General features: G+C 33.4%; 1 protein-coding gene across 1 annotated transcript; it reads right to left on the reverse strand.

Moving 5' to 3' along the window:
• Positions 1-1,028: 1,028 nt before the first annotated feature.
• Positions 1,029-10,711, reverse strand: LOC108210484 (actin-related protein 4). Its single transcript, XM_017381795.2, has 20 exons — positions 10,560-10,711; positions 10,361-10,452; positions 9,675-9,821; positions 9,497-9,570; positions 8,634-8,714; positions 8,158-8,218; positions 7,983-8,032; positions 7,717-7,771; positions 7,066-7,143; positions 6,915-6,968; positions 6,219-6,272; positions 6,066-6,126; positions 5,516-5,567; positions 5,127-5,193; positions 4,959-5,021; positions 4,811-4,873; positions 2,452-2,514; positions 2,077-2,141; positions 1,529-1,597; positions 1,029-1,394 (listed from the first exon to the last, which is right to left on the reverse strand). Exons 1-20 carry the CDS (start codon positions 10,570-10,572, stop codon positions 1,349-1,351), a joined length of 1,308 nt encoding a protein of 435 aa, XP_017237284.1. The 5' UTR covers positions 10,573-10,711; the 3' UTR covers positions 1,029-1,348.

Below are 10,711 nucleotides of genomic sequence, written 5' to 3' on the forward strand. Positions count from 1 at the left end.
TATTAATTTATAGAGTTATTAATTTATCGATAAATTAATAATTATTAATTCAAAGAGTTTTTAACCGATTATAGTGTACATACCAAACGAAAAGACAAATTAGTCCATGCCTCTTGGAATTATATTGCAGCGAATCTTGGGACTTAACCTAAATTAATAACTATTGTGTTCATATGTGTTGGAAATTAATAATGACTTTTAAAGTATTGTACAGTAAATGTAAACAAGAGGAATAAATATGCTCAATGTACAGCATTCTTAAGCAAATTTTTATGAATTATTAATTTATGATTTTCTTGGTACCAAAAATTATAAAGGAATCTCTCGAAAAGTTATTATCGTATTATTTTATCGAGTTTTTCAATTTTTTACATTAACCCAAGTCGAGACCGGACAAATTTATTATTTTAAAGAGTTTATTAATTTACCGAGTATTAATTTAAAGAGTTTCTACTGTAGTGTGGATTGATTTAAGAATTTTTTTTCTTGAAATATTGTTTCTCGAGTAGTCTTTTACAGGATATTTTTCCCGAGAAATTATTCAAGAAATTTTTTCCCTGAAAAATGTTTTCTCGAGAAATTTTTATCTTAAAACCAAAAATTAACAAAGCTTCTCATACCAGTCGTAAATACTGCTGTCGACCATACAACTTTTAAGAGGCTTGCAAACTAAATAAACCAAATGAGTTTGGCTGAATGAAGTTTATTACCCAAAGGGACATTCATATAAACATCTTCATAAAGACCACCATGGAAGAAAGTGCAGTCGACATCTAGTTAACAAAATATTATTGTTTAGAAGCAGCCAACGCAAAACTCCTTCAGTAAGGAGTCACTAGCAATCATAGCTGGAAAACTACCAAAATACAATTAATCAAATGATCATTCTTCCATGTCTGGTGGAATAGTCAGATGTCGAACCCATTGTTGCGCTCTTACAAGTCCATCTACCTGATCAATAAAAAAAAAAAGCCAAGGCAATAGCTTTACAATGATTGAAGTCAATGATGCATTTTATCCCAATGGTATAGTGCTAAAATTTGGATAATCAACCTTCATAGTGTTCAGATCAGTGACAGCTCATTCAAGTACTCAAATGTTAAACATAAATAAACTAAAGAATCACCTAATGATAATTTTTAGGGTAGGAATCGCCAAAATAATTTTACAACATATATTAGGTTAAATACTAACATCTTCGATATCCATGCCTAACACAGATAAATGACGAGCTTTACACAGTCATAGCATATGATACTGCTTAGCAGCTTGCTAAAAGAAGACCATGCATTTTACAATGCTTCAATCTAAAGAGGCGTGACTGCCGCATTTATAAAAACTGGCCTGTTTAAGGGCACTTTCTCTGAACATAACCAGCACCATGCTCTTCATATCTGTCAATAGCACAAGATGAATTACAAGAGAACTCAAAAGTTCAGACCCCAGGAACACTGGAATGCATCACTTACAAAATTTTGTTCTAAACAAAGTATATAACAGATGTTACATGTTGAGAGCATGCACTTACTCGGTCTTTGAAAACCACATCTGCTGAAAAGAGCCGAGAGAGGCCAAAATACTTCCTCCTATCCAAACACTACACAAAACAACAGCATCAAGTTAGTATACTTTGTAGAACTATCATGTAGCAAAGACACTCCAAAAAGAAGATAGAACTAACAAGTACAAAAAATAGAGGTAGACTTGCTCATTTGAAATAGACGGTGACCCATTGCAGATTGGAGCCTCAGTTGGAATATGGGACCCTAAGGGTTGCTTATGAGTCTAGGTAGTAGGTTAGCAAGTAAACTAAATAAAATTCATACAAAGTAGATAAGACAACCACATTGATGGAAAATAATCATTCATCTATTATTTTGTTTTGTTTTTTTGAGAAAAAATCAAGACAAATTAAAATAAAATTAAAAAAATATGGATAACACAGAAACATGGTCTGTCAGTCATTTCTTGACCATATCTTAACTTTGAGTGAGAAATTAGGCTAACTTTGCATGCTTGTTGTTAGTACTTTAATTAAGCAAAAACAGATAAATCCTTCAAATAGTTGTTGCTGACCTGAATCTCCTTTCTGTTGCATTTCCACTGGCTAAAACTTTAACTCGAGCTGCTTGGGGAGACTCCTGAAATCAGCAAATAACAATTCCAGATCATAAGCTATTTTAATAACAAAAGATATCTCTGAAATTCATTTAGCACAAAAAAAGCTGTAATGCTAAGACTTTCATATGTCGAGTTTAGAGAACGATTGTTTTTATGGCTAAATGATGCACCCATCTATTTATAATAAATGGTTAACATATTTACTAGAAATTCAAAAAATCCACAACACATGCTTGCTTTATATTATAACTTTTTCTCTCATATTCATCATAACATACATCCTTTTACCTAAGGCATGCAAAGGTTATAGCCACATGGTGGCCAACATACCTCTAACAGGTCTTTCTCAAGACGCTCTTTTAGTTGTTGCATTGATGCTGTCCCACCAGATAGCTGTAAGAAACAAGTTGCTTGAATTAGCAAAGAATAATGCAGAAACAACACAAAATGTATAAGATGTATGAGAACAGCAAAATTTTGGAACAGAAAATTAATTCCTGATTTCAATGAAAAATTTCATAATAACTTGCATCATTTGAACTCTTTATCTCGCTTCTTATTCACATGTTGGACACTTGTACTTGGTAAAAACACTGTACTCTTGATGTTGGCCCAAAATTATGAAAATTAAAATCAATTTATTGCTGTTTACAGCACTTGGAGGGTAGAGGGTGTTCCGCTAAACAAATAAGTAGAAAAGTCTACTAATGAGCAAATCAGAGAAGTGAGTTTGTTATGCCTATAACTAAAAAGGATTCGTGCTTTCCAAGTTGATAAGTTGACATAAGTAGAGATTTGGTACTTCTTTCTCTTACTTTCTTTAAAATTCGTACTTTAAATTGACAAAATAGTTTTACTCTTTCAAAGAAAACCAAACACACCCTTAAATACAGTTTCGCCCAAGTATGGGTCACATAGCACAATTATCATTATGTTTTCATATCTAGAAAAAAAAATCTAAACTAGTATAAGCCGTGTAACCGAGAATCTTCAATTTTACCGTCATACATGTGTCTGCTACAGAACAATACAGCCGAGGGTGTCAGTTTTGTGTCCAAACAGGGCACACTACACTATAGCAGTATAAGTCGATATAACATCCATGATTGCCCCGCGATAAGTTGAATAAGCTGGGTCGAGTTGATGGTCCTCCAGCAACGCAACAAGTCAAACGCTAAATAAATATTATATTATATATAAAATAATACTCCCCCTGTCCCAAAATAAGTGTCACTTTGACTTTTTGCACGTGATTTGAGATGCAAAACAAACATACTTCTACACATTATTTTTCAAATTTTCTTTTTCTAAATAAAAATTTAACATCTATATTTTTATTCAAAAAAAGAAAATTTGTAAATAATGTGCACAAGCATTTTTTTTTTTTGCACCTCCAATTACGTGTAAAAAGTCAAAGCGGCACTTATTTTGGGACAGAGAGAGTATAATTTTGACTATATAATATGTATATTATATAATTCAAATTTTTAGGGTTTATGACTTGTTCAAAGCTTGTAGTTTACATTTTCAGGGATTTAAAGAATGAACAAACTAGGAAGATAAAACAGATATTTAACTAAATATAGTGAACAGAGAACTGGTCAACTAGAGATGAACAATCGATAATATGATTATTTTATGTTCAAACATAACTGGAGATGAGCACAAATGCAAATGAAGTCAGTAATATCATACTGTCATCACTGATTGGCGTTCAGCAATATTATCATACAGAAAATCTGGTAAATGTAAAGGCACAAAACTGAACACTCTAGAAAGATGCAGTAAAGGCACAAAACTGGGAAAACAGAGCACAAAATTACATAGAAAACAGATTCTAGAAAACATATAATCAATATATGAAACTTATGCAGAAAAAAAAACTTGATAAAGGGGGAAAAGAGTGCAATAATGCAGAAAAAACAGTGCAGTATTGCAGAGAATACAGTAGTCAACTAGTCAACTAAGCGGCTCGACTAGTCGTAGACCGCTCTGGTAGCCCCTTATGTTCAGCAAGTCAATGTAATCAGTTGATGCCCAATCACCTCTTAGTCGACTAGTCCACCGACTCAACAACAATGATAAAATCTAATTTCTATTTAGAACTTTTCCTGTTTGGAGCAAGAGCTTTAGAAGACTTGCTTTTTACATTATCCTTTTTTGCCAATGTATGATGAACTGATGAACTACATTTCTATCGATAATCGACATTGTTTTTAATAAAGGAGAACATGTGATATACTATGTGTCACACATGCACATATAATATGTGTCCAATTTTAAATACCATATCAAAAAATCCTAATATTTTTGAAACTGTGAATGCAAAGCCTTAATCATGACCAGTGTACAACTATTGTAAAACAAGGTACAATTATTCTCTTCGATGCATGTATACGCTAACTTGTGAGTCATAAATATAAAAGAATAGAACTTATCACGACGAAACTTTACTAAAAATGTCAGAAGACTCCCTAAATATAAGAAAATTTTGTCATCACCAGTAGGAGCTGAAAGTGAAGTAACTCACACTAAAGCACAATACAATATCATCCAGATATATTTGTCAAAAAGTAAAAAAAAATTATATTAGATGCAGTCATAATAAGCAACTTTAGTTTTATATTAGATCACCAGGTGCTGTCCTGATAATATTGCATAAGAAATATTTAATGAGTTAGCAGCTTACCAATATGCTACTATAAAGTTCTCTTCGAATGTCAACGTCACACTTGTTTATGCTCTCTATAACCTAAAAAAAATTGATAGAGAAAACTAGAACTTTATATTCAATTCTTACAACGAACGGGCATAAAATTAAGAGAGAAATAATTTACCATTTGGGGCAGACCACGTGCAGAAGCGGCAATATCTGCATAGCTTTCCATGCCTGGAATAGTCTGGACGAAGGAAAAAAACATCAATATTATAACATATAGCTGTGGGGCAGTAGTAGTAAGACAAGATAACAAGAATCAATATATACTGTTATCAAGATCACTGACCTGAACCAAGGATGGATTAAATAGTACATCGGGAGTTTTAAATCTGTCGGCTCCAATTTCAATTGTCCTGTATCATCATTTAGGAAAGGCATATAAAGACTTGATAGATTTTACGGTGATCCAAAACAAAAAAGGTAGGATAGAGAAATGTAGACAGGTTATATGGTTTCGATTGAAGGCTTAAGAATGTCTGCCTGTAAGAGCAATCCTAAGACTTGTATGTCCAGATAATAGCACGCAAAGAGTTCAACAATGCTTTCAGATTAGGCAAAAGATATGTTACTAAAACGGGTGATTTCATGCAGCAACTAGTAAATCAACTAGAGAAATTTTTTTAAATTACAATCACTATCACAGGCCATATAATATAAAGACTGTGCATGACTTACTGTCCATCAGGAAGTTCATAAGGCGTCATAGGGATGTTTGAGTATGAAGTCTCTGAACAAAGAAAAAATGAAAAGAAATTGGTAATGTTACTTAAAATATTTCCAGCATATGTAATGAAGGGATGACAGATACAAAAACCAAAATAAAACAAACATTGACAGAACCAAAGAAAAAATTTCCTATTTTTTGGTTTTCTAAATCTTAGTGTTTAATGAAGTCGGGAACTATTGCCAATTTTTTGGGTGTCATGAAATGATTAATAATAACCAATAGTATTTCTATTAGAGGACCTATATCTTCACACCTTTTTTAAAACTTTTTCATGGATTCTTAAACTAGCAATGTGCGCCTCATATTCCTATAAGTATTTAAACCATGCAAGAGTGATATGATTATCCTTCTAATTTAAAGTGCAGGACACTATAACCTACAGAAGACCGCTACTACTTAATAATTAAACAACATAGTCCTTCCAAGTGCATTCACTGTATACCCCAGCTATACCCAAAGGCATAAATTTTATACTACGCAGGGAAAGAGAATACAAACCGTCATATGGAGTATCCGGTGCACGGCAGACACATTCCTTGATGTCGCTAGCAATGATCCTCTATAGTTGGGGTGTAGGAAGTACAGAGAAGGAAACATTTAGAAGCGAGCTACAAGTACAAATGCACATTGAACGTTAGATTTAAGATTAACCTGTGAGTAGAGTCTGTAGCTTTCTGTGGTTTGTGGGAAATCAATATCCACCGTCTGCAAAATCAGAAGTAAAAATAAATAACTACATGAGAAAAATTACATTAAAAAGTAATATTAATTTCTTGGTGATGGAACCAAAGTAAAAGCAGCAGCCATGTCATCAATTATGCACCAGTCTTATACACAGTACATTAAATCAAATTTGAGATGCAATGCTGCATGTGTAACAAATCAGGAAAACAGCAAATTGCGGATGAGAGATCATTAGCATTGTAGTGTAATGGACACCCATCTTCCCTTGGAGAGAAGAGGTCGAGGTTTCAAACTTTGAACCTCGGTGGAGGTAGCGAGTGAGTATTCAAATTTTCTAAATTTGACCATTACACAAAAATATGTAAAGTGTCAACCATTAAACTGTACTTTTGTATGAGTGAAGCACGAGAGTGGAAAAAAGCATTCTATATTTGAACAACAAAATGGATGACCTCTAAACCCAACACTATTGTGTGCCGAAGAAGGCAACAGGTGAAAAACAACAATTATATTATGCAAAGTATAAAGACATGAGATTGATTACGCAGATGAACTATATGAAATACACAATTGTAAAATTAACTGCCATAAGTGAACAGAATTATGCAAAATAGCACAGTAGACTTGCATGCACATATACATGATACGTAAGACTACAAGAACCTGAAACTCTCCGGGACGGATTTCCTTTCTTTTGAAGGCGTATCGAGGTTTTATCTGCATCACATGATATCGTGACTTAATAACTAGGTACCCAATTTAAGTCTTCACAACCCAGAACAAAAAAACTTAATAATTTGTGGAGCTAACTCACATTAAGACCTTTGCTTTCCAAGCTTTTAATCAAACAATCAGTAAGAAATTCTCCCCCAATGGGAGACGATGCCACAGCCTGTTAACAACATCCAAATAATAAAAGGATGCAAAAATTAAAGATATATTAACTATGTAAACCAGCCAAGAACATAATTTTCACAATTTGAGTTTGAAGCAAGCTTGACCCAGAACCACCATTCACATCTTTTGTCTGGACTATCATATTTGACCAATACAAATTACTAGTAGGCAATAACAAGAGCATCATCTGGCAACAGCAGTCTTCCTTTCCAATCATTTTATGTATATGTAAGGTTATACAGACGATAGATTTACATAAGGTCAACCAAATCATTAACACTCCTTGTGTACACAAGTAAAAAAACATTAGGAGATTCACAAAGCACTGATGACAATGTAAGATCTGCCTTGTGTATGCCTTGTATATCTATATGGTTACTGCAGCTAAAATCCGCCTTACAATATATAAGAAACTATGCAACATATATAAACGATGTATACGTGCATAAGAACATAATAAACTTATTATAAGAACAAGCTCTGAGGGACTATTATAGCTCATACAGAAACTACAATTTGAGTGCTCAAAATAAGTGGTGGGTAATTTACTACTTGCTATAGAAGATACCTTTTGAAGCACATAACCATCATGGACAGGAGCAATAGTAGTTGAACCTCCACCACTGCAAATGGGATAAAAAGTGCAATCACATATCAAATTAAGGTATCTTTGACATTCGACAAAGTGATAAACACAAATTTGTCACTGAAATAGAGGCCGATCCTCAACACACTAAAAATTAAAGACATTCACACACAGACATAACCACAAGGCCATTAAAGCAAGAACTCCCGTATAATTTGTAACTTATTGGTAGAACATTAAAGTTCTACCTGTCAACAACTAAAGAGGTAGCCCTTCCAGATGCAAATGATGTGAGAACCTGTCAGTTCAAGTAAAAATTTTAAATAAACATTTAACATTAGAAAATAAATGAGTACTGATATTCAACTTTATTTTTAATTTACTCTGCTAAAAGCTAAAGTTAACAGTGGAGATTGATCATACAGCATTTTTGGCCAAAAATAATGCAGGAACATTGTACTTCTCAAACATAAGTTCCGCCGCTCTGCAAATTAAAAGTAGAGTAAACTTCCATCACAAAAAGAGATAGCAATGTGGTACAAAATATTAGATCAGTTTCACAAAATGACATAAATGGGAAATTTTCACACACACGCTGTGAAGAAGTGAAGTTACTTTAAGCATTATAACTCAGAAGCAAGTAGCTGATTTGTTTGAAAAGGAAATGTATACCAATCCAACATTATATGCTAATTATACATGTGTTTGGAATAAATGCAACTTCTTATATGCTAATTTTTTCTGTGTTGGAGTACATTTCTCTTGTTAAACAAAGGAGCTACTTTACCAAAAATTTTGAAGGAGAACTACAATTCGAGCACAGTAATGTTGCAAGAGAAAATTAGAGGTACTAGGTCAGAATATTAGCAAAGTCATAAGGGCACCATCTACCAACTCACTTTTCTCTCTGTTGCTGGGAGTTGAATGATGGTTCTGCAAGGAGCATCGGATGTTCTTTAGGATCAACCAATAAGCAGTCCCTAAAAGTTAAGTTCAAAATTCAAAAGTATCATGAGTTATAATAGCAATCAAGATACAAGTAATGCCTTGGAATTAAATTTAGAGCTGTAAAAAACATAACAAAGATATATACTCCAAGCACCTACTGGTCACAATCGTTCAAGCCTAATTCATATTAAAGACGTCCTTCACCTACTACGAGGCATTGCAAAGGAATATTACTTTTACACCCAAAAGTCTAGAATGTACTAATTAATTATATAAACAATAATTGCAAAATTATATAGAGACAGAAAAGGCAATTATGAAACACTAGACAGCAGAAATACAAATGACATGTAGATACATCGCAAGGGAGAGAGAGTACGAGTTCACTACATATTAATAATCTATTTATCATAAAAAAAATACTAAAAAAGCTGTAATAAACCAGATATATCATTTAATAATTAACTAAATGGGCATAAGCGAGATTACATGTTACAAGCTATGCATGTGAATATTTAATTAATGAACTAGTTGAGTAACTTGTTTTTTTTGTATCTAAGAGAGTCATTGCAAAAGTCAAAATAGATCTAACAAAATAACCCCGTGATCACCCAGAAAACGTACGAAACCATTTGATTGTAGGGAAACTAAAAAACATTATCATGCAGTAAGCTTGGGGATAAAATCAGATTGAGGACGCTAAACCTATTCTATTAGACAATAACATTTAGGAAAATGTTGGTGTGGCTTTCCTTTCTCAGCAGTGGAATAGTTTTAAAAATTGCATCGTTGACACTTGGAAATTAATTATTACCTTAAGGCATGGTCCCATATGCTTTCAACCATATCCCAGTCAGTGACAACTCCATCTTTTATAGTTGGAAGCACCTGATATATTACAGGGTGATTTTCACATTAACAAAGGAATAACATATAAGATAACATCAAAATTACTATCGTACTTAATTATTGTAATCCTATGCAAATCTGACCTCCATATTATCTCGACGGTATCCCAAAGCTTGAGATCCTACATATAGTTTGCGTTTTTCCTTAGACTTAGTTTCTTGAACAGATCCAGAGTTCTTATCAGGCGTCCCTGGGTCATCAACTTCCATTTGGTCGATTGATCCGACAACCTGTATACATTTGCAACAATGTGAATAAAAGTTCCCGTTAAATAATATAAAAATATAAATATATGTGAATAAAAGTTCCTAAGGTTTGAATATATTCACTTTTTATAAGAGAGAAGTCAATCATAGAAAAAAGTTACTACAATTCAAAGCAAAAAACCAAACTCGTCCAATACACTCTGTCATTCATGCTTAGACAGGCAGGATTTTGCAACACTTCAAATTTGTAAGAATAAAACGGAAAGTATCAATAGTTTATTCTATAATTCTCCCTAATTAAGTTCCTCCCACCCAAATAGCAACTTCCCAATTATGAAAAAAAAAAACAGAACTCCTTTTCATAAGCCACACTCCCTCTCTCTGCACTCGAGACAAAACTATTCACCAATTCACAGATTACATTCCCAAACTATAGAAGTGCAACATTTCCGCAAACTAAAATCAATACAATTCACACATTCCAAAATGATAAAACTCGAAGAAAGAAACATAGCAAATTAGAAAATATACGAAAACAAATACGAGTTTATGCGAGAGCTTACGGAGGGAAACACGGCTTTAGGAGCATCTTCACCAGCATAACCAGCTTTACAAGTATGTGACCCCAAATCTATCACTATAGCTGACACTTCATCTGTACAAAACACAACGCCCTAATTTAAACGAGAGATACAAAATTTGAAATGATAGATACAATGTAATTGTACGTGTAAGAATTGAACGTGGAGAATTGAAACTTACCGCCTCCGTACATGATTTGATTTCACAGATTCAGAGCAGCTTGTTTCCTTCTGCTTCGACTAGTTTTGGGGCTTTAGTCGGGGGTTTTGTTAACAGACGGTAAATGAACCGGGTCGGGTTCTTTTAAAGGGCGTTCTTGGACAACTTTTATT

Source organism: Daucus carota, chromosome 3, assembly GCF_001625215.2.
Source record: "Daucus carota subsp. sativus chromosome 3, DH1 v3.0, whole genome shotgun sequence".
Classification (NCBI taxonomy): domain Eukaryota; kingdom Viridiplantae; phylum Streptophyta; class Magnoliopsida; order Apiales; family Apiaceae; genus Daucus; species Daucus carota.

Coding starts and splice junctions, on each gene's coding strand:
- LOC108210484 (XM_017381795.2), bottom strand. Junction 9,822..10,360: donor CTAAAGCCGTGTTTCCCTCC/GTAAGCTCTCGC, acceptor AAATGTATACAG/GTTGTCGGATCAATCGACCA. Junction 5,022..5,126: donor TTAATCCATCCTTGGTTCAG/GTCAGTGATCTT, acceptor TCCTTCGTCCAG/ACTATTCCAGGCATGGAAAG.